The sequence below is a fragment of the Varanus komodoensis genome, unplaced genomic scaffold, assembly GCF_004798865.1.
Source record: "Varanus komodoensis strain SLA01 unplaced genomic scaffold, ASM479886v1 scaffold15, whole genome shotgun sequence".
In the NCBI taxonomy this organism is placed as follows: Eukaryota; Metazoa; Chordata; class Lepidosauria; order Squamata; family Varanidae; genus Varanus; species Varanus komodoensis.
In genome coordinates this window covers 28,987,960-29,012,751 of record NW_025335440.1, presented here as the reverse complement: position 1 = coordinate 29,012,751, position 24,792 = coordinate 28,987,960, and the positions used below count along the sequence as shown (strand labels likewise).

At 40.9% G+C, this 24,792-nt stretch overlaps 1 protein-coding gene across 4 annotated transcripts in view; it reads right to left on the bottom strand.

Annotated features, from left to right (window-relative positions):
* Positions 1–271: 271 nt before the first annotated feature.
* Positions 272–24,792, bottom strand: part of VPS50 (VPS50 subunit of EARP/GARPII complex) — a 100,461-nt gene continuing 75,940 nt past the window's right edge. For 2 of the 4 annotated variants that reach the window (XM_044424870.1, XM_044424871.1), the window contains exons 23-28: positions 21,254–21,402; positions 19,421–19,517; positions 19,114–19,272; positions 18,224–18,345; positions 17,135–17,324; positions 14,834–15,589 (exon numbers count right to left, since the gene is read on the bottom strand). In XM_044424870.1, the coding sequence (XP_044280805.1) occupies positions 15,470–15,589; positions 17,135–17,324; positions 18,224–18,345; positions 19,114–19,272; positions 19,421–19,517; positions 21,254–21,402 (837 nt within the window). In that variant the 3' untranslated portion in view covers positions 14,834–15,469. Of the gene's footprint in view, positions 370–3,937; positions 4,134–14,833; positions 15,590–17,134; positions 17,325–18,223; positions 18,346–19,113; positions 19,273–19,420; positions 19,518–21,253; positions 21,403–24,792 lie in introns of those variants that run through there. The other 2 variants (XR_006414203.1, XR_006414204.1) reach the window with 2 other exon arrangements.

The window sequence follows — 24,792 nt, the reverse complement described above, 5'->3', positions numbered from 1 at the left end:
TTTCAGTTTGCATGGGAAAATTTTTATGTTGCATTAGAAAATCACAAATCTAAACAGTCATTGATCTCAACAGTTTTCAGTATCTTTGTTTCCTTCTTACCTTGAAGCATGCTTTCCTTACGCCTTATGCCTATGTCATAAGCTTCCCTCCATAGAAACTGCATCCAGGGTGGGCTGAGAACTGCTTCCTGCTTGGTGCATGTGAAGAGCAATAAGCATTACACAGTCTCAGAAGGCTGCAGTCACAGCACATAATGTGTGGGTAACTTACCTACTTCCCTGCAATGTCCAGCACCATTTGCAATTATGACCAGGTTCCTTTGTGCTGTGTAGCCTTGAAGGAACTCCAAGGAACTGTCTTGGGAGTAGCTGTGGATGTACAAGAGAAACATAATCCTGCTGCTTGTTTTAGTCCATCATATCAGTTTTTGCTCAGTTTTGAGTGTGAGCCTAATTAAGACTTCCGAGATATCAGGCAGTGAATCCCTGATTCTTTAATGGCTGGGTATAAGAGCACCTTTGAAACAAAGAGTCCAGCACAGTGGCTCAAAATCACACTTTTCAAAGTGAAGCTTTGCCTCTTTGCAATCTGTCCCTGGAAGTCAGCAGCCTTATTGTCATAGATGTATCCATACAAGATTATGTCTGGATGTCTTGCACGATAGCTTTCGTTTAACTGCAGGTTAGAATAATGCTTTTTTTAATGTGTCTAAACTAGGGCTGTAAAAATGGAGAAGGGACATGTCTTAGCAGTTGCGCCCACCTTGAAATCAGAGTGTCTCAGATGGAGTGTGGGAACCAGCATGTCTGGGAAAATAGGGGGAGATCTTTCAGAGTTGTCAGGGGAGGCAACAGAAGAATTCCTTGACTCAGTCAAGTGAGCAGACCGAGTATGAAGTGTCCAGTGTTCCCTCTGTCTAACCCACAAGCAGTCACCCAGAGAGTGGAGCCAGAAGCTTTTCTAAAAAGGAGGGGAACTTTTAGGTTGGATTCAGCTCTTGCTATTGGCAGATGCGTCTCCACATCTCAAGGAGACAACAGCTCTAATTGCTACTGTGTTGTAGCCAGTTACGTGACAATAAAAGAACTGTGCATCTGTTTCATTTTGAGTTTATGGAAAGGAAAGGAAAGGAAAGGAAAGGAAAGGAAAGGAAAGGAAAGGAAAAGTGACCTGTTCACAACAATTAAGTGTAACTTGTCAGATACAGGCTGGATCCAAATTCATGCTGGAACAGCTGGACTGAAGAAAAGCCCTCTCTTTCTCATGGCAACCCCTCTACCCCACTTCCCCATTGCTACATAGAAAGTCAATGGATCTTGCTGAATGAGTTGATCTGTGACGTGGGGTGGGGGATGAAGTGGAAATCTCCAACACTCATGCAGATGGACCTTCTGTGAGGTAGCCCTTTCCTTCACAGGCAGCAAAAACTGGATCCAACCCATGAACTACAATGTGGCAGGTCAGGGAAATCAGACGAATCTTTCAAGTTTGGGTGTGAGACACACTCAACAAAAGTCAAAAGTGAACCATAGGCACCCATTTGTGCCCAAGGTTCTCCAGAGCAAGGGTGTGGGAAGTTTACTCAGTAGTTGTGAAGGGAGAAGTTAAAAGAGCCAGTTCTATCTTTTGGCAAGCTGAATCAGCATGATTCAGGTGGGGTGATTTGAAGGACTGGATTAAGCTATTAACTGAATGGCATAGCAAGACTTTTAAAAGTGATGCCCCAAGCCAGGGGTGGGTGTGGGTATTCTATTGCCAGGAGCCATTTTGATGTGCATTTTAAATTTACAACTCTACATCTGAAACTAGGCCATGCTCATAGCCACATGTCATGGTTCTTGTTTCAATAATTTGGGTAAACCAGGGTAAGGACACATGTCCTGGTTAGTGAAGGATCTATGAATGCAATTAAAGATTTCTGCCCAAATGACCAGTAATCCTTTAACAGAATATTTCTAAGTGTCACAATTTATGATTCATAAATATACCACTGATTAATTGAATTGGTTTGTATGAACATGGACAAGATTGTGAACTTATTTAATTGCTCAATAATGTTCAGAACTACAAACAACACTTGGGTAACAAAGAGTCAGGAATTGACTTGAGGATAGGATTCAATTTCAGGATGGTGAAAAGTTCATCTTGAATATATCCAAGACACATTCCTTGACCATTGTGGTGACCTGTGTGCCCACCGCCATTCTGAATGAGATATCAGGCAGTGTCCCTAAGCTAGCAGTCCTAGTCAAGTTCAGACAGGAAAAAACCCTACATCTCGCAGCATTCCAGCATGGCTTTTCTCTGTGTAAATGCACATGGGAGTGTGCCTTTATTGCATGTTGTCCTTCTTGTACTTTCTACTGTTCCTGGAGATCTGGAGTAGGTCCCCGCATTTGGTCTGGGAAAAGGCAGCCTCATCTTTATGTTGTGGCAACCAACATGCTGGCCCCATGGCCCAGCACTCAGACAGTAATTTCAGGTGGTCACAGGCGTTCCAATCCACTAAGCTTCTTCAGCCTCAGTGACGTTCAGATTCGTCCATTGGCAGAACAGTCCATCTGCTTCCTCTTGGGTGCCCAGAGTGCTCCCTTCACAGAGGTCCATGTGTAAATGGAGTCCACAGCATGTTGCAGAATGGACATGATGGCACTAATGCCAACGCCACTAGCCTGCTGCCTCCAAATAGCAGGCCCACAGGCAGGCAGATGGAAAGTTCTGAAGCTTGTGCTAAACTTATTTTGATCAAGACGTGGGAAATGGTCTAAGCTGTGGATTTCAACTTTCTCAAACTGCCAATCATCCCCAGGAAGCCTTATAAAAGTCAATGGGAGGTTCAGGGTGGGGAAAAATTATAGACATAATGAGTGGGGGGGAGAGTTCAGGTTGTTTTGTTTGCTTGCAGGTTTCCTTGCCAACGAGTGAGTTTTTAGACTCCTTTTTTTCGGTTAGTTCTGTGCTATTGTGGCATAATTGAGTCTTTTGTAAATGAAAACTATGCAAAACAACAACAACGAAAGACAGAGAAATTTATATTTCCAAAAATACCCTTTGGTTCAAGCCACAAATAGCACATTGACTCTACAAATGGGATAATATCATGAGATAGAGGAGGAACCAAATTTGATTGCACTTGTGGCATTTCTGTTTCTTTTAAAGTTAAGAACAGTAACATTACATGCTTCTTGCACCTTCATTTTTCCATTTACTGGGGTGTGCAACATAGGCAGCTGTGCAATCTACGTAGTGCTGTATTTTTGTACATGTCGTTATGGTGAGGCATAATTCATTTAGATCATTTAGATCTACTTCTGACTGGCTTTAAGTAGATTCCTGACTATATGGAGGGAAAGGTACCTCCATGCCTTTGTCAGTTGGAGAAGGACTTTCATTCAATGGCAGAGCACCTGCTTTGCACACCAAAGGCCCCAGGTTCAGACTGAGAGAAATGTCTTTTTGAGAACTGCGGCCAGGCAGTGTCAGTAATACTGAGTTAGCTGAAACAGTTTGACTCAGAATGAGGCAGCTTCCTACAATCAGCACCACAGAAGCCCAAGACTGCTGACCGGAACACAGTCCCCAGGATAGTGCTTGGATAAGTGGCCCATAACAAACCAGCCATGTCCCAGTATGGGCCCTGCCTCTCCTGTTGCTCCACAAAGCATGCTGGAAAAGTGTGCAGGGCCTTTTTACTCGTGCCACTCAGAGGTGGCCTGTTACTACCTTCTGTTCCATCTCACCCACAATTAGGGTGGCCAAGAAAGGAAATGCATTGCCTGAAAGGGGAACAAAAGAGGACACCGACTAGCACAGGATTTGTTGATGCTGATAGGCATGTATCACCTCAAATTTAGAAGTTATTACAATTCAAACAGAAACAGAAGACATCACAGCACAGTGTAAAGATGGTGCCTAGGCGACCTGTGGTGTGCCTACCCATTCAGCCTTCCATCCAGGTGCTAATCAGTGATGGGAACCAGTTCTTAGGGTTCTTTATTTGAAACAGGAATTGAACAGGCCTTCAGGAAAGGATGCCTTCAAACAGAGGATGGTTCTCTGCCAACCCTCAAGTAGAGGACTAGCCTTTGTAAAAGAAGATTCCCTGCAGCAGCAGTCAGTATATGGCACAGATCTGAAGAAAAAAAAGGATGTGCAACACACACACAAACACGGTTTAGCACTTTGCAGTATAGAAGAAGCTGGGCCTTCTTGTTATACATGCCTGCACATGAATCCAATATGTTAATAAGCTTTATCCTGCTCCAGGAGTGTGATATTGTTTTTTCATGCAAGCATTGCAAAGATCAGTTTTAGACCTTGTGTTTTGGACCTTGTATCTTTCCTTTTGTAGATAACCTTCTGGGTTGACTCTGAAGTTGTTCCTGTGCAGTTTCCCATGATGGGGTCCAACAAGATTTAAGATTAGGCCAAAAGGAGAGGGAAAGAATGCATTTTATTTTTGTGCTACTTATTTGCTGAAAGCACGTAAAAAATGAGAGTGAATGGATTGGTGTTCCTTTTAAGGTAGCCCATTATTTGACATCTACATAGCAGATACTTCATGAGCTGAAGAGATAAAAAACAGCCTGAAAGCTGTTCTTCTCATTTCCATCTGAGGGCCAAACTAAAGGGTCCTTTAAGCAGGCACACAGTGGAACTATGCTTGCCATTTCATTTATTCTCCTGTAAATACACATTGCTCCAATTTGGATCAGGACCACAAGGAGACATGTTTCTTTTTAAAAAATGGTGAAATTTCACTAAAAGTACAGTAAACAAACAAATGAACAGGAAAATGCTGTTGTCCCAATTCAATCAGAGCCATGCGCATTTGCAAGAAAGAAAAGAAAAGCAGCATGCGTAGCTACATTAGTTTGGCCATAACATCCCTTGGTTGAAAACTTTTCATTGGCACATGTGGAGCAATGTAAATAATAACATACTACTAAGAACTCTCTGAATCAACTTTGCAGAAGATGCCAATAGCCCTCTGCCAGCCCTGGCAACACTTCCATTTACTTGCAGTGTCCTTGCCAGGTCTCTACAGGCATATGTTATTGCACAGAATGAAGTACAAATGGATTAAACAGCTACGTGCATCCACGTGGTAGCCAGCTTCAGAAAGTGAATAATAAAATCTGCGTGCCCAGGTGTCTAGCAAGTAGCCTGGATATGAAGATCTAGAAAAAGTTTTCATGGAAGGATAGGCCATTAGTTAACCAGAATATGCCCCAGTGAGCAGAGAAGAGCTGATGTGCTGCCTGCAGTCTCTACCACTATACCATTTACTCAACAACCTCTGATTGACTCTTTTGCAGGCAGTTGAATAGGAGATCTGAACCAACAGTTAGCCCATGGGTTGTTGAACCCAAACTAAACAAGCTCAACCACTCGTCCATGTGGATTCAGACATCATTTGCCACACCCTTCAAAGATGCTGATTGCAGATTGTGGAGGAAAAGTGGGAGTGGCAGCTGTGCAGGAGGCATCACATTTGCTCTCTCCTTCTCATGCACAACAATGCGTGGTCTGTTCAACCAATGGGTTGTTACCTGGTCAACCTCAAGGTCAACTGGTCAACCTCAGGATGCCTTCTTGATGGTGCTGCATTTGTCTTAGGTTTGATACAGAGCAACCTGAAAGAGCCATCGTATTGTGGAACTGCCTCTCTTTCATGTAACGATTGGCACCATGTCTTTAAAGCTTCCAGCACCACCGAAAGACCTATTTGCTCAGCCAGATTTCAACTGATTCTGTGTGGCTACTTTTTGTAAACTTGCTTATCTGTGTTTCTCTATGAGCCACATATCTGTGTGAGACTTCTGTCTTTTTAAATGGGATGAATAGCATTCCAGTGGAGCAAACAGGGTAGAAAAAAGTCAGAGAGATATCTAGGGGGTTGCAGGGATGGATAAAAAGAACTATCAGGTAGTATTGAGCTGAATGGAGCTGCTTCATTTCAACTCATTTCACTCATTATGGAGAATTTGACAGGAAAGATGTAACACCCAGCTGATGACTGCATGCCTGAAAAGCAAACCTTGCACAACAAAGTAAACATTCATCTGCTTTCAGCCAGCTTACTCAACGGAGGAGCTGGGCACAATTGCCACTTTCTCTTTTAACTTGTTTGAGCTTAGGCAACTCCGCTCTCATGCACCCACATGTTACTCTCTTTGTTGGGTTTAGACCAGTGGCCTTCAACTAGGGGTGCAGATGCAAAGGTGAGGCCAAACACAGAGCAGCAAGGAAGGAAGGAAAAGAGAAACTGCCATATTAGCTTCAAGTTTCTTATGTGAAGAGAGTCCACATGGCCCTCTGTTTTCTTTTAGAAATCTAATGCACATTCCCTACAAAGCTTCCACTTTCAAGGAAGCTGCATTTATACAACATGGCAAGCAACCCTGCATGGTTAACATTATTTGTGGCTTTTACCATGCTCTACCTAACAAATGATTGAGTGGTTTCTACTTTATCATGGTTTCAATCCTCCCTGCGCAGCCCTCCCACTGCTGGCATTTATTCCTTCAACCACTGTGCCTGATATCAACCCCAAGGTGCATTGTTCTCCACCTTCCTCTTCCTCATTAGTCCACCAATAAAGACTGAATGGCTGGATTGACTCTTGCAGTTGCTACTCCTTCCAGAGGATTCTGTGGTAGTTGCATACCATGACCATGTCAGCCAACCTGACAAACAATGATGGTACAGAGAAACCATAGAATAAACCATTGTTTCTTATCTTGGTTTCTAAAGACCAAAGTTACTATGATGAATTAACATACCTGGATTCAGACATCACAACAGACCAACAATAGTAAAAAAAACCACTATGGCTTGAACCCAGCCACCCAGCCAGTATTTCAAGTGTTACCGAAATCATAGATTAGTATGATTACTAATCAGCTTACTTGTCAGTAGGGATGCACAGGCTTATCCTACTTACCTGTGAGTGGGAATGCTGCTCTTCCTTGCCTCCGAGTAGACATGTGGAGACTTGGTATTTGGCATGCTATTCAAAGTGCTGCTTAGAGTCCCTCTTTCCCCCACAGGGAACAGATTGGAGAGAAGAGCTTTCTCATTGCCCAGCTGCGCTTCTCTCCAATCAGCATCTGATGAAAGAACTTTTCCCTACGTAGGAGAGGGGTTAAGTCCCAAGGAAGAAGCTGGAAGGTTGGATGGAAATCCCTGTGGGGTTCCCCATGCCTGAGGGAAGAAGGAGGAAGGAGTTCTTGTAGCATGAAATGGCAATTTGGAGGACTTTTTCTGCCTTGACATACAATTGCATTCATAGCCTCTCCAAGAGAGCAATTGCTTGGTCTCAGTCATTTCCTAAACAAGTTAAGGAGGTGCTAAAAGTGCCAACTTAAAAGAGGCTTTCTGAAGTCTAATTATGATACATATGCGTGCATCTATACCTGTACTGCACTATGGGTGATTTTAAACCAGATCTTCAGTTTGGTAAAATAATGACAAGTGAAAGGAAAAAGGGTGGGGGGAATCATCACATAATCAGAACAAGCATTCTCTCACTGAGAGCTGATGGACATTTTCAGGTAACAAAGTAAAAGAATGATCAGACTTCAGGTTAAGCTGCTCTTGTTACCTGTGATGGTGAGGCAGACATTTTAAACCTCTTCTCCACCCCAAGCAAATTTAACATTTCTGTAGAACAATGTGGTGCAAGAAAGCTTTTCTTTCCATTATACCCAGCTATTCAGAGCAGTGACATTTCAAGGGGGGGCAGAGAGAAAGGCCCCTGAAAGAACATATATCATTCTGCAAATGACCTTCTAATCATACCCCCATCAGGCGGATGGGGGGCATTATCTGAAATATGGAACGGAAGAACAAATTGTGATTTATTGTTCAAGTGCTCCGAAGGACATTTTTTTAAAAAGGCACACCTCAAAATGTTTTTGCAAGCCTCAGAATTCTGCTTCTATTTCTCTCTTGTTGACATGGGCTTGGATAAGGATTACTTACACTGAGAACTGAAGAAACTGGGGGAGTGATCAAAGGGATCTGGGTCCTCTTCAAATTTTTGTTTCCTGAAGAGGGATCCAAAACTGTTGTAGTAGCCCTAGGACACCTTGAACAGAAACTCACCTGTGATGGGGCTGTATCTTCGTAGACATTCCTACCATGTGAGGTACATCTTGCCAATATTGAGGGGCAAGTGAACAACAGTGAAAGGGCAAGAGGGGAGGGGAGGGGACCTACATGGGTGGACATGGCCCACCTAAGAAAGGAGAAACAGAAGAACCTATCAAGAGGGCTAGAGTAGGCATGGGAACCTCCAGCAATTGTTGGATTGCAACACCTATCAGCTCCAGCCAGTACAGCCAATGGTTGGAGTGATGGGAGTTGTAGTCCAACCAAAGTCTCCACTTCCCCAGCTCAGGGTTGGGAAAACAAGGCCCAAGGGAAAGAATACTGGGACAAGCCATTTGAGAGCATTAAAGGAAAGTTGTGACCAAGACTTGCCCACCTGTGACCAAGGCTTGCAGCCAAGGGCTACTTTTACTTAACTAATGAATGCCCTGCCAGTTAGCTCAATATCTGTTCTTGATAAACTGCTTGAAAGCATGATTAAAGAGAATCAGTAAGCATATGGATGGAGAAGCCCTGCAGAAAAAGAATTGACACCACTTCTACAAGGAGAAGTCCTGTGTCTCTACCTTAATGGAGTTGAGAATGTAAATAAGTATGTAGACAGGGGCAATCCAGTAGACACTGTTTACTTGGATTTCCAAAAGGCTTTTGACAAAGTCCCTTACCAAAGGGTCCTGAGAAAACTAAGCAAACTTGGGGGGGGGGGGTCCTCTTGTGATCAATAACTGATTAAAGGACAGAAGGCAGAGGGTGGGAATAAATAGCAACTCCTCCCAGTGAAGATTTGTAATCAGTGGAGTCCCACAGGTTTCTGTATCAGGACCAATGCTTTTCAACCTATTCATAAATGAACTGGAATTAGGAGTAAGTAGTAAGTGGCCAAGTTTGCTGATGACACTAAACTTTAAACAGTTCAATATAAACAAGTGTAGGGCAATGCATGTTGGGGCAAAACATTCTAAGTTCAGGTATACATGGATGAGATCTGAACTAGTAGAGTTCAGATCAAGAAAGGGATCTTGGGGTAGTAGTGGACAGCTTGATGAAAACAGCCCATTGCACAGCTGCTGTGAGGAAGGAAAACTCCATACTAGGCATAATCAAGAATAGAACAGAACTGTCAAGATCTTTCCCACCACCACTCCCCTCCACTACAAGTATTTGGTGTCACTGCACTTGGAATATTCTGTTCAGTTCTTGTCACCTTACACGATAAAGGACATTACTGAGTTGGAAAAAGTACCAAGAATGGCAACAAAAATGATCAGTGGGCTGGAGCAGCTCTCTACACTGCCTCTCCATTTCCACCCACATTTCCAACATTTTGGTGGTGTAGTCCATTCACTATGGAGTTGGTGTTGGGAAAGACATTTAATCTTGACATGCATTCCCAAGGACTGCTTATGGGGAATCACAGGAGGAGGAACAAGGCCCCAGAATGTGGACCAATTTGAGATGTTTAGATGAGAGAAGCAGAGATGCTTATCTCAAGGCCAGACTCCCCAAGTGTGCAGGCAGCCTCTGAGAACAACCAAAATGTACAACTGTGGGGTGTGTGGAATAGGGGTTTCTCAGAGACAGACAAGGTGGATGGGGCTCTTGACCCCATGATGTGACGGTGGCAGAGGAGGGTGGTCCAGTTGGAGGACTGGTGTAGAGACAGGAGGCGTACTCATTTTCAAAGGGTGCCCCTGGAAGGATAGGGTTTAAATATACTCAAAAATTCCTAGAAGTAAATATTAGATTGGGCTCAATGAACTACCCTGTGCATGCACAGAGATTCATTCTGGGTGTTTATGCTTCTGGAGAACTCTTTGGTCAGTAAGAACATTCTGCAAGAAAGGACTGTGGCTTTGAACGTGTGAAGGGAAGAAACCAATTTCACAAGTTTGTACCAGCTGAAAAATAAGAACAAACAATCTGTATGAACCTAAATCTGGAGTATCAGCTTCCTGGGGTCCCAACTTGATGCTCAGGGCTCCTTCCCCAGACAACTATGCTGACGGTTTCCAAGCTTCTGCACATTTCCCTTTCTGTTGTATAGGTTGAAATGCCTCTTCTAAAGGGCTTACTTACTGGAAGCAAGAGTTCAGGCTAAAATATCCAACACTTTGGCTCTTTCCACCACCGGAAAGTCATTCCTAAGTGCTTTTCTGACCCTGAACTCAGGCTGAAAGAAGTTCAAAAATATTGTATGAAAGAACAGACACCAATAGTTGGGTGGTGCTGTGCCCAAAACAAAGTTGCAGAGCTGTGTGACACTACAGCAAGGGTGGGAAACTTGGGGCTTCTGGATGCTGGAGGCCTGCAATTCCTAGCAGCCCTAGTTAGCATAGTCAATTGTGATGGATAATAACCGTAGGCCAAGCATCTGGAGAGCCACGAGTTGCCCATGCCTGCTCTGTGGAATGCCCTGAGTTTTCACTTCCCTCACCTTAAACACTGCAAGCAGACTTAGCTAATTTCATGCTGGCACCACATCCAGTTTTTTGTTCCTGTTTTAATCCAATTCAGGCCCTATTAGCATGCTGGAAGTAGATTCAAATAGTGCATATAATTTGCTTCTTTAAGATGCAACTAATATAAAATCAGTCCGGAGGACATGCAAATCAGGCCTTGTAATCCATGTGAGCCATCAGCTCCTTGAGTCAGCTCAGATCATTAACTGAAGACAGAGTGCCAGGTTGAGAAAGCAATCTAACTTTTAAGCAGATAATGTGCATAAATATTCAAATATAAAATGCTTTTTATAATTTAAATTGGAGAAAAAAATGGACTGGTTCACATGATCATATAGCCCACCATGTCCTAGTTAAGCCATGCTGGACTGTGACACTGGCATTAGGCCATTGCAAATATTCAGGCCATGAAGTGTGGTCTGATTCTGGTGAGGGGGAGATCTTGCTGTGGCTAACTATCCACCCCCAACTCTGTAATAGCCAATGGATTCTGGGTGGTGCATTAATCACGCAAACAACCCATCTTTAGCAGCTTCAGATGACATGGCAACCTGCAGTTATGGTCTGAATATTCAGACGTCTCCTGGCATGCACCAACATACACTGCAAGGTAGGCTGATCATGTGAAAATGGTCACTCTGTCCTGCCATATTAGGGAAGACTATGGCCAGCTGACATGATTCATGTTTTAGCATTTTCACCTGAAATCAATCTAAACTAGGATATGAGCCATTTCCAGGCTTTATAAATCCGTGGCCCAGCTTTCAATCCCAAACTGCAATGTGGGATAGCGACAATATGGGGGCACAAGGTTATCCCCAAACCTCAGTTCTTTTCCAGGATGCCACATTCCGAAGCCACAATTGACTGCCACAGTTCCAATGTTTGAGCCAGGCCACTGGTGACACCCACCTCATAAAACCTCAAGCTGTTCACAGAAATGGCTAGGGAACTAAACGGTCTTAATTTGGCCTAGCATGAATGAGCCAAAAGTAAACCAGTACTTTCTGTGACTGTGTTCTCATCCCCCCATTTACCACATATGAAGAATGGCAAAACTCCTCTGGACTTATTTAGAAGAGGGAATTTTTGCAGTTACAGCATGGCATACAAGATTGAAACAGTCACAAGGACTTTTTTCCTACCTCATTATTTTTAAAAAATCAGTTTCAGCATCCTATGCATCTTATCACACTTTCTCCTCTTTAAAAATCTACCCTGCAAAAACAAACCAATCAACCATAAAGGAGAAAATAATAATGGTGCCAGTCCATTATTCCACTTTGGGTCAGTTTTAGACCAATACTGTAGAACAGAGGTCGGTAGAAGGTCGATCAAGGTCTAATGGCAGCTTTCTAGGTTCTGCACAGTAGATCAGCAATAGTTCTGACTCTGAACAATTTATAAATAGCAGCAATGCAGTGACTCCCTGCATACTAGTCAAAATTATACTGCTGAAATGACTAATGCTTAGAATAAGCTGGAGTAGGTTTACTGTGTGGAAGGACTGTGAGCTCCATTCAATTCTGGTATGCAAAACAAATTTCTGACCTTTTAATTCTTTAATTCTAAAAGAGCAATCCTATGGTTATAGAAAGTGCCTTAGGGGCCACAAGACAGAGTGGAGGCACCACTTCAATCACAGAGGACCTCTAATGTGGATCTCCTGCACTGCTCTGTCCCTCCCAGCTGCTGTAGTAAGCTCCACGGTGGCTCCATCAACATTGCAATCTTGGGCAGCAGGCAAAAATGGCTGTTAGTGGGGGAAGTTCATTCATTTGGCAGTAAGGTAAATTAGATGGGATCAGAGGCCTCTCACATTTAAATAACTTTTCAGAGAACCAAGATGTTTAAAAAGCCCCTACCATTCCTCCTGGCTCACGAGGCTCTTGCTGCCAAGGTTTAAGATGGATGAAGCACTCCAAGATCAGAACATTTGATCTTATGGGCATCTACCCCACAGAAGTGTGGCTCAAGCGTATGATGTTTGCTTCAGCATTTGATGAATCTCAGAGTTCTAGTAAACAGCAAAGTTGATCCTGTGAGCCCCTCCTGCCCCAGCATATTCAATCTTGTTTTTGAGTTTTAATAATGTGATCTTGGCAAGATTTGTGCAGATTTTTATGACCATCAGTAACTAACAATAGTAAACCAAAATTATTGTCTCATTACCCTGTCTGGTGCAATGCCCAAACAAACATAATTGCCAATAATATCTGATCAATGCATGTTATTTATGCATGTGCTGAAAAAGATGTATCATTCATTATCAGGCATTTATTGACAAATCCTCTGGGTGCCACACTGCTAATGAACATTCAGATCCTAAAATAAACATACACCAGTCCTCAGAGCAAGGACTGTAAACAGCTTGAATTTTTGGATCAATATATGCGTATCAAAAAAGAGGCCAAAAACTACAATTGAAAAGAAAAATCTGACAGTTTCTTCAAGTTTGAAGAAAGAACATCAAAAAGGCTTGGCAGCAGTTGAAACACTTAGCTTCTATTAACATCAAGCAATGTTGGCAAATCAGATGCACAGAATAACTCACAGTCAAACTAATGTGCTATCTATTTTGAAACCTATATAAGAAAATAAGTGAAAAGAAGGTGAAATTGGGCACAGCTCCATTTTAAGTAAACCAGTAGTAAAGCTTCCAAAGAAATGGCAAAAAAACCTCTTAAAATATCCTAGTCTCATCCTAAACAACTTTACTCAGTAGAGATTATCAGAATTCCTAATGCCACATTCTCTAATCTCATACCCTCTAGATATTTCGGACACCAGTGGTCAGTTATTGCTAACCATTTACCACTCTACCTGTGGCTGATGGTAGTTGAAGTCTACCATATCTGAGGAGGCTACCATATTTAAGAAAGGATGCCCTATTCCATCCCTGTCTCCTTTTTATTATATTTATATCCTCCATTTTTCACCACTGCAATGAATCCAAGCTGGCTTGCGTGATCCTCCTCCGATTCTCACAACAAACCCCAGGAGAGCAGAGTTTTTGCTTCAGCTATGAAACTCTTTAGGTGACTTTTGGTCAGTCAGTGATGCTCAGCCTAACCTACCTCCCAGGGCTCTTCTGAGGATAAATGAAAAGAACCATGTAAGCTGCCTCAGGTTTCTTACAAGAGGAAGAAAGCAGGATATAAATGTAGTAATAACTAAAAATGGATTTCAAAATCACTCAGCATGAGCACAACCCTCATTACACTTGAAGATATATAAGAACAGTATATTTCAGTGGTTATGTTTTGCCGAACGAATGTGACTTAGACAAAAAAAATTCTTATCATATACGGATTCCACCCACACTTGCAACATTATAAACCCAATTTTTTACCTGTACACCTTAAATACTACTGCCTGAGGCCAAATGGGCTTTAACCTTGCAGATTTTAAAATGGAAGATTTTTTTCAAGGTCTCCAGTTGTCTTTCCTTTCAAAGTTTTCAGTTCAAAGTGAAATGTAATGCATTAGATCAAAAAATCTGCTGTGTGTGACAAATATGCCAAGAGAAAATGAGATTTATTCTCCATTAGTCACTTTTCTGCTGAATTCTAGGAAAACATTATGGCATTGCAGAAGCAAAATGACAATATTTCCACTGACAATTCAGCTTTACCTAGTTTATCAACCAGGGATGACACATGAACAAGAACGCAGGATACAAGCAGCCTGCTGAACACCTGTTTGAAATCAGTGTTCACAGACTTTTCAGGCAGCCTTTCCCAACCTAATTCCTTTCAGATGTTTTGGAGTACAGCTCCCATTGTTCCTCACCACTGGCCAAGCTGGTAGGGGCTGATGGGAGTTATTTTTAATTGCTGTATAGAAGGAGGAATTGCATGCAGGCTACATATGTTGAGATCCCATCTTCTACGTAATAATTAAAGGTACAAAATTAGTAGTATCCTCTTTTGTATCAAGTTACCCTATAGTAGGTCAATCTGTGCCTATTTCTGAAACTGAAATAAATTCAGAAGGAGTCTGTGCTATCTGCCAAGGTGGTTCAGTGCACCTTGTTATCCTTAAAGTGGAGATACAGGAAAGCTGCACCCGGCAATTCCTACTGGAGAATGTTCTTTACCAGAAGCTTATTTTTGTGCACAACTACAGGGGCAAGAGTAGGTTGAATAACCTCAATCACTGTGAATATTTTATTATCCCACATGGCTAAAGTACATGGTGTTATGCTATCATGAAATCAATATTGCATGAGCTATCAGGAATGGATCTCACAAGACCATTTATTAGTGTACAGTGTTTATTACTTTCCCATAATTTGTCGTCAATTCCTTTGACAAGACAGAATTCATTTTGAAATCAACTTGCATTTAAAAGTACATTAAAAGGCAATGAGCTTCAACATTACAGTAATAGTCTTGCTGATGCATATTCTGAAAGGACATGCACAATTCATAATCTGAAGACTATATACAAGGTTCCACCCTTTATATGGACCCAAATAACCTTCTTTGAAGCATAGAAGGGAGAACTACCACACTTAGAAAGACAAACTATAACATAAAACCACCAACTAAATATATTATCTTAGCTTGTTTCCTTCTAATTTTGATCAGCCATACATACATACATACATACATATAATACATAAATAAGGAAAATATACATTCCAAAATGGTAGAATAGTGCCCTCCCAAAAACTAAAGAAACATAAAAGAGCCAGTATAAAAATTGCATTGGAGAAGACCAACACTGATTCAAAGTGTCTTTGAAGCCAATAAGAAAAGGATACACATTTTTTTTCCATTTATCCAAAGCTCACCAGTAGTCCATGAGAGATTTCTTCACATTTCACATGGTTAACGCCCTCGCACCCCCCCCAAAAAAAAACAATCACAAGACTGAAACTTCTCTCCAATTATCTTTTAGGTCGATCTATGTCATCAATAGCTGCTAACAGTTTCTGCTTTGCTTTTTTGTTGATATGAGTTCCCAGACAAACATTCACCAGATTAGTCAACTGCTTGGTGGAATATTCCTGGTGAAAGAAAGCAAATCATGTTTCACTTTCCAAGCAAAGATGCCCAGAAAAAATGTAGTACATTGTTCAGAAAAATAAATACAATCTTCACCATGGACAGAACCTGTCATTTCCTGAAGAACTACAACACTCACTTGTGAATACTATTTGTGGTTGTGAAGCTTAGAAAGGCAATTGGCTACAAGCATGACAGATTATAACAGGAAAAGGCTTACAGTTTTAGTCAGGCACTAGATGGAACGCGATTCCATAAATATTTAAACATTGTAAGGTACTTAAAATTTATTTTCCATTCTTCAGGGGAAAATATGTGATACTGGCTAGGCCTGAAAACAACTATGAAAACAGACACTAAAAGACTGTAATGCTCTTTCAACAAATCTGTTTCATTGCCTCTGCTCACATTACCAATTTTCCTAAAGATCTGAAAGCAAATTAGTAATATTGCATCTGATCAAAAGAAATGTGAATTTTGTAATAGTGTATCTATAAAAGGATAACTGTTAAATCCTACAAAAGCACTGAAATGAGCCAAGATACAGCCACCCACTTAAACAGAGCTCTCTCTTCCTTTAGACATGGCCAGAACATCTGAATGATTATTTAACAAAGGCAAAGCTTTCAACATTTCTCTTGTGTAAGGGAGAAGGGTTGAAATGCTCTAAAAGTGGATTTAGTCAGATCCAAGCAAAGCACACTTCTAGCCAGGAAGACAGTGGTGCATCGTTTGGAAGTTTTTAAACTACAAATGCACAGCTCCATATGGTAAGAGTAACTACAATGCTAACATTACTGTTTACAGACTATGATAGTTGCTGAATGAGGGATGGGCAAAAAAGCAGAGTCCAAGCGTAACTATTCAAACAATGGCACAGGCTATTTGGAAAAAGAAAAGAGGCTGAAACAAGTTTTGCAGTTGATATCCGTGTGGGGGCGGGGAAACCTATCCTTCTGAAGACTTTTGGCTTTTATTACCCAAGGTTAACAAAAATGCTTTGCAAAGACAGGGACTAAAATTCATAGCTTAATTTTTGACTTGCATTCAGATGATTAATTGGTGACCTTTGGTGTGTCTGTGCACTGCATGCCTCAAAGGGCTCAATAAGTGAGAAAAGTTAAATAGTTCTGACATATCTAATTCACTTTGTGTCCAAGACTCCTCGAGTGAAGCATATGTTGTCTTTCCCAGACTATTTCCACCCTCGCACATCATCAGAGGGGAACCAAATGATTAGTGCAATGTAATTTGTATAATTTCTCAGCCACAGAATATGCTCAAAAGCCTTCATGCCTACCAAGTTCAATACAGGAAACCATGCTGACAGTCTCCCTTAACAGACAGAGGGTTGTGTCATCCAGCCTCCCAGAACATGTGTTCTGAAGAGGCCTGTTTAAGTCTTGCCTTAGGGCAATGGAAGAGAGATTCATTTCATGAAGGCATTTGAAGGGTTAGTCAAAAGCATGGACTATGCAGTTCCTTCAAACATATTCCCAATCCCTGCAGATCCCATCCAACAAGAGGAACCCAAGATCAGTTCTTACCCTGTGTTCCTTGATCCATCGTTCCATGTCATTTTCTGTCAGATAATAAGCTTTGATGTAGGTCTCAACATATTCCTTATCTGGAATAGGTCTAATATCTGTAAGCTTCTCCAACTTCATTAAAAATTGCTGGAAGTCCAGTTGCATCAAGGCACGACCCTCATTGCTACACTTCTTGACGTTTGCATAACTAAGAGGCATAAGCCAGAGGTAAGGAAGCATTTGCTTTAATGTTCTGATCTTGGCAGACTATTTAGTGTAGGAATCAGTTAAAATGTATCACAGTATAGAAATGAAATAAACAAAATAAATAAAAGGAACTGTTTGTTGTTATTATCAGGAATGCTGCTTGGAACAGGAATAGTCTAGCTTCTGAATATGCAGCTATGGATAGAATTTGGAATGCATCTAAACAGTCTAAAGTGATATAAATATTTCTGTATTGATGAATGTCCAAGTTTTTAGCAAGTAATGTTTGAAGAAGCCTGAGAAGCAGCAGCAACAGCTGTTTTTCCATGTCAATAAAATAGGCATGGAAGAGTTTTTACTAATAAATAATATCCCCACCCATGTGCAATTGTTGTTTATGCTTAGGCTAAGGTTCAAGGATTCTATTTCCCATGCCAGCCAGACATGGTGTCATTAATGCAAAACTTACACAGAACTCTAAAACTATCTACCTCAAAAATAAAGGTGAAGATTGCTTGATTCAGTCACCTCTAAACTAACTGCAGCACACCATACAGCTGTAGATCATATTTATGTAGATAATAGTTGTATCTTAAGAGCAGCATTGAACCATGTGCAACAGACGTTTTGGATCACAGCTCACAGCAGCCAAGACCAGCATGGCTAAGGCTGAGGGGCTGTGGGAATTGTAATCCAAGACACCTGAATGGCAACAGGCTGCCCATTTTTGGATTAGGTCACAGTGGATAAGTTGTGGCCCTCCAAATGGTTTAGTCTACAATTCCCATCATTCCTCACCTTTGTCTCTGCTAGGTTGTTCACTAAAACACCTGTAATGCTCTATGTTACCCATCTTGGTTTAGCTGTTTCTCTTTGGAAAGGCTGGAATTGTCTACTTACCCTTCCACAATAGTTCTATTGGCTAGTCGTATACAGTGTTCCCAAAGAATATTTGACACTGGTAGTGGAATTCGGACTCTCTTAGAAACCTCATTCATCCTCTTGTTAAACTGCTCAAATTCCTAATATAACATAAAGACCAAATTAGTCAGTGGTGGCACACCTAAGCAGAGGGAAATTACAGGAGTACAATTAAGAAAATTAAGAAAAGTCCAAATCCTAAGAAAGCTGACTTAATATCATCTCATTTTCAGTTATTATAAGAAATGCCATTGATCTCCTAAACTATCTAACATTCAGTGGTTGAACTGGTCCCTACTTGGAACCTGAAGTAAAATGGGGAACAAGGAGTCTCACAGAATTCCACAGCAAGATCTACAAAGGTTGGATCTCTAGTCACATCAGGTGAAATTTGGGAGCAGCCTTATAGCAGGCCAGATACCATCTAGGTCAGCACTGACTGACAGCTGCATTTGAGGCTCTCAGGCAAAAGTGGTTCTTTCCAGTAATGTTACCTGATCTTTTGAACTGAAGATTGCACCTAGGACCTTCTGTAGGCCGGCTTGCCCAGAGGACCCTAGATTAGCATGCACTAGTGCCTTGCCTTTTGCCTTTTGCCTTCCTTCCTTCCTTCCTTTTTTGTGCTGTGACTGTCACATTCCCAATTAACAGAATTCCACAGTGACTTTGTTCAAGATGTATCCCAACTCTCCTCCACTGCTGGCACATGACTCAGCAGCCTTCAGTTTTAATAATGGACCTTTTTAGTTATTATTACATGAAAAGGGGGGATCCAAGTATGGATCTGTTGTGCAGAGTATACAACAAAGCTGCAAAAATAATTTATCTCTTTTTATGTCATCTAAACATGGTGCAAGAAAAATATTTACCTTTAAAAGGGAATCTACATAAATATTATGTTGTGACATGATTTCCTTTATGTCCCACTTTACATTTGCCATTAGAAACAACATTTGTTCATAATCAATTGCTTTAGCAGCTACAATCCAGTATATAGGTTTACGTAGTTCATTGGCTGTTGAAACCGTCTGGAAAACAAAGTGAAATAGAACTTCATTTAATAATAACTTTTTTTACTAATATAAAACATACATCAAATAAAGTAAACAATTTCTCATCATTTTATGTGCTGGTGATTCAGGAAAATGTATGACATTTCCACTTTAAAATCCTGACCTGTGAGTAGAATTGCTGAAGAAAAGGTTTCTTGGCTGGAGGCATTACAGCATCAAGATGAGACTGGAGGTGCTCAAATTGTTCAGCTAAAAATACTCTGAGAAACAAAAGAGAAAAACTATTAAGACCAATCTGGGCAAAAGATAGTAAAGAGATTGACTCACAGTTAGACAATGAAAGTATGAAAACCTCAGTTTAGTGCCCTTTGAAACCAGATGGATGTCAATTCCCTATCTTGCAGATCCAACTCCCAACTCCAACTCCTGCAATGGCCACTAGCTAAATGACTTTAAGAGTGGACCAGTCAAATTTGCAAAGGGCAAGTCTGTCAACTGCTACTAGTCACTTTGACGGTGCACTCAGTGAAGGATCAAAAGCACCATCTGTTTCTGGGGAATGACAAGAGAGGGTTCCTGCTTTGTATATAACAGCAGCTGAGGGCTCCACTCAGCAGAATGAACACAAGGGAGCCCAAACACTGTGCATTTGGTTTTATCACACTGTACAAGAAGGTTCTATATATATCTAAAGGAGTGCATCACCACCACTCAATAAGATGTTTAGATTCAGAAGCTAAAATTACCTAAGTTGGGGGAAACAGGTGCTAGACTAGACTCGCCCCAATTCAGCAAGGTAGTTATTACATTTTGTTTATAATTTCTGGATTATTTCTTTAAGACTGCCATATCTGCTAAGATCATGCATACGTGTACACAACTCTAAATATTGTACTGAAAGGAAGTGTTTAAAAAACCAGAGAAATGTTTTGCAAAGACAAACAACAGGTGGCTACATAATAAAACAACTGAGCAAAGGTGCAGTTATTTTATGTTGTCTTATATGGTACGGCACCCTTGTGAGGATATAACCATGGCTCACCACCTGATTTAATATTGCTCCTTTTTCCTTATCTTAATGTTTAAACCGAAATGTTCAGCTCACAGGTTTCTCACTGTTCCTGTTAGCTTAACTGCTTTCTCCTAAGAATAAGAGGTGTCTTTAGATCAAAGGGACTTGAATGTGCTGAGATAGCAACCGCTTTAAGCAAAAGTTAAGACAAGTTTGAGCTCAATGATGTTTGGTAGAGTATAGACCATGAACCCATATAGTTTAACCCTATTAAGGATATCATTTCTGGTCTATGTAGTATGATTTGTGATTCTGTGAAAGGTGCCTTCACAATTTGAACAGGATAGAAATCTCAACAACAGTAAATACATAAATTCCCATGCCATACATGCATTTCTGAAATTTTATTAATTCAATACTAAACATTAAGAACAAGTGCATACCCAGGGAATGCTTGTTTTTTGTTTTAATTTCTCCCTTTTGTTTAGGTGTCTACTTAGACTATAAACCTTGTTTTCCGCACTTTGGGGAAAAGAGATTTTGTTTTGCTTTGTGTCAGAACTTATTTCATCTTGCATGTCATGTCACTTTGAAATCTTGTATCTTACGCAAACATACTGCTGTATTCTGTTTACCATCTTCACTAAGTAAAGGTTTTACATTTTAGTCTGGTAGTCATGTCCTCTCTTTTAGGCTTAGTACAGTGCCTTATCACTGAACGGTCCAATAAATCAACAGGTTATTGAAATTAATATTTGAAGTAACACTCCCCACCTCTCTAGTGCCATTGGAGAAAGATGACCTAGTTGTACAAAGTATCACAGCTATGGACATAAAACTAATACCGTGAAAACTGCCTGAAGTAGTTTAACAGAACAATCACAGGCAAAAGCTTATAAAAACTAATTAGCAAGCCTCCAGAATAATGTGTTAATGTGTCCTCCATTTCCTAACAGGAGGCTGAAAAAAGGGTTCTTAACGCACAGGGATTCCGTGGCAACCACTCTCTCTGCCAGGCCATACAGTGTGCTGCCTGATGTCAAGACCACAAGATGGCTGAGGTGTGGGATCGGAACTTTCTCCTTTCTTTCTTCAACAGCAGTCAGAGTCCCAGGAGCATCAGATGAGACTTCCTGCAACAACACAAGAGCACAAGAGCTTAAAGCACCTCCAACTTTATGAGCACAGCTCAGGTAGTAAGGCAATGGAAACTGGCACATCTCACCTTCATTCAAGTCAGTTCACATGGCGGCATGAACCCCTCTGGGTACCGAAATGCAAAACACACACAGACCACCACTTCCATACTAGTTTCCAATGGGCAGATAACCTGACCACAAGAAGCTACCTACTTCTATGGGCCTCCGTGGCAGGGAGGCCTGAGATTTGAGAAACATAATTAATAAAACAGTTCCTCATCTCCAGAGGTAGTGAAGTTAGGCTGTGTATTGCCATTAGCAGGGGCCTCATGTCAGTCAATTTCAACCCTGTGGCTATTTTACAGATAATCAGGGAATCCATTTTCTGAGCTACAAAATTGTCACATTTCACAAGCACTGTGCATACACAAAACTATTTTTTCCAGTAATTACTCCCTGGCTTTGTTTAGCAGGAATTCCCATTTTTACTGAACTCTCATTTTCATGTTATTCAAGTAAATAAGTAAAGAAACCTGACTAGAATCCATCCATCACAATGGTTGAAGATTCATGCTGTACTGGGATCCTCAGTGGATGTCTACTGCTTCAAGCAAGTTCAATGCATGATGTTGTAGGAAATAATTAATTACTATAAGCAAGGCATACGAAACTGCCGATATTATAGAAAGAAAAGGCTTTTGGTACAAATCAAATAAATTGTCCAACTTTGTGAGAGGACTCTGAATGTAATATGAATGATTTACAACCTAGTAAGGTTTAGATAAAGTCATCTATTACCTTTTAAACCTAATCCACAATTAAATGGAAACACTGAACATATTTAAAGCTTCCTATCATGCCTTCTTTTCTTGATAAACTATTAAATATGCTATGCACTCGAAGCAGATGTCATGTAGAGCCCATTTTAACCACACAAAATGGCTAAGGTTGGGGATCCAAATTGCAGGTTCATTCTATAGGCACATAGACTGGTCCAATGGATTTCTTAATACCTTTTCTCCAGAAAGTGGACATCCTCGTGCCAGATAACAAATTGGTTTTGTCAGTATCCACGGGAGTCCATTAACATGCAGGGAACATAAGCACCAATTGTTAGCAATAGCTAACCCTCAAGCATCAAAGAGAATAGATTAAAACTCCACCAGCTAGGCCATATAACAAACACGTTTCAAAAACAGCAAAGGGGCAATGTGTGGGGGACATCTAGTAAGAAGGCAGCAAGCAAAAGAGTAACTTTTACTGCTATAACTCCCACAACAACCAATTGTGTCAGTGCCACAAGCCAATCTGCATGCCAAAATAAACTTAGGGTCCTTTCGGATAACCCTTTCTACCATGCAACTACCTTGCTTCAAGTACAGACTGATATGTTTGGCCAGTAACCCTCTCATGTTTTCCCACCATTTCTTCCATCTTCCCTCTTTCTGCAAAAAAAAATCTGTTAAGGAAGATGGAATAGCGCCACAAAGTTTTTTTTCTTACAGTTAGCACCAGTAACCTTCCATCTGGAAACACTGCTAGACTGTGGGTCTGTACATACATAATAATAAGCCCCTGTGGATTAATCTCCCTGCCCCCAGAGGGTTAGCAAAGTGTTCTGGCCACCATTTTGAATATTCAAGTAGTGACTGCAACACACTCAAAATGTCATAGAAGAAAAAGTGAAATAGAACTTTAAAAATCTGTTACAGTGGATTGCTTGAGGTAGACAATCCTCATGTAACTTATAGCCTTTATTTGAAGGTTGTCTACCCTCTCAGATGACCACAACAATGGGGTTACATGACATGGCAAACTGTACCAAATAGAAGCACACACAGCTTCCATGCAAAAATGGCACCTTATGGGTGCCCGGCATAGACAACAGCCTGCATTGCTAAGTGAAGCCATGGGGAGCTGTTGTGTCATGCAAACTGGTTCACTGAATACAGAAACACAGGAACACCCTTTGGCACCAATCCAGCAACACCTAGCAACCCTAACCCCTGGCTCCCTCAGGAAGATTTGAATCAAGAATAACTGGTCCTGCAGATCTAATTGCTCTAACTTCCAGATTTTTCCTCAGCAATATATATGACCTTCTCTTAGCAATTATATTTGTCTAAATATTTATTGCAGCAAACATCTCATCAAATGCAATGCTGTGCTGTATTTCCTGCACATAAATAAGATGGAAAGCTGTACCCTATAAAAATAACATTAAGGAAAAACACATCAGAGCATGCAGGGAGAATAAGAAACAAGCAAGAAGTTTGGACACAGGGCTGGCTATGGTGAAAACTAGTTGGGGAGTCTGCACCCCGAGAGAACTACTTTTGCTCCCTATCAGTTAATATTTAAGTTAAAAAGCTATTTCTATATTATAAGTAAACATGGTTCATAACTGAAGCACCTTCCAGTAAATTGCAGTACAATAAATTTTGGACTGCTAATGCATAAACATAGGCATTATAAAGAAAAACTGAAAAATCATATTTATTCATTCATTGATAGCATTCTTTATGGCCAGATGTTCAATCCATTTGCTGCTTGGATTACATCCACCAAGAAACAAGTTTGTGAAGACTGGAAATACAGAATCAAACTGAAGAGTATAATTTAAGTTGGGACTTTTGGTTGTTGTTTTTTTAATCAATGGTAAATTCCAGTTCAGCTCTAGTTCCCATATCTCAAAAATTTATATAAAAATGAACCTCAAGGCTTGGGGAAAAGGAAAGAAGATCACTGCTGATCTTGTGATTCCACTGGAAAAAATGCCAAGGATTTTTCTTTTCTATGGGACTAGAAACAATTCAGTGAAGCACTCTAGGTACACAGATGATTCCAGAGTTTGGGCAAGTTGCTCAAATTCGCAAATGCTTTCTGTAAGGAAAAACCACCAAAAAGAGTGTGGAGATTGCATGTGGCTCATGGGCTGCAGGTTGGGGACCCCTGATCTAGTGTATCACTATATTCAGAAACATTTTACTTTAAAACAGCAAAATGTAGACAGGCACTGAATAAGGCCTTTCATTATACATTTAAAGGTTGCAATTCTGCCTTTGAAAGCTAAAAAAAAGAAAAAGAGGGGGAAATGTTTTTCTGTCTCAAGTGTTTCCTACATTCCAAGAAGTGACATTTCCTTCTTTCATTTTCTCCTTCACTGAACAGGAAAACAAGAAGGACCTTTGAGCAACTGTCAGGCTTACAGGTGCCATTCAAGGGAAGAGCTTCAGCAGCTTTTGTGAAGTATTATTTCTGATAATCAGAGGAGAGGAAGACAGATCATTGATTGGTACATTATAAAGGCTTTTAGTGTGTGTAATTTCCACCACTGGACACTGGAATAGACTTGATGAAGAGCTCCTTTTCAAGTCTAGCAAT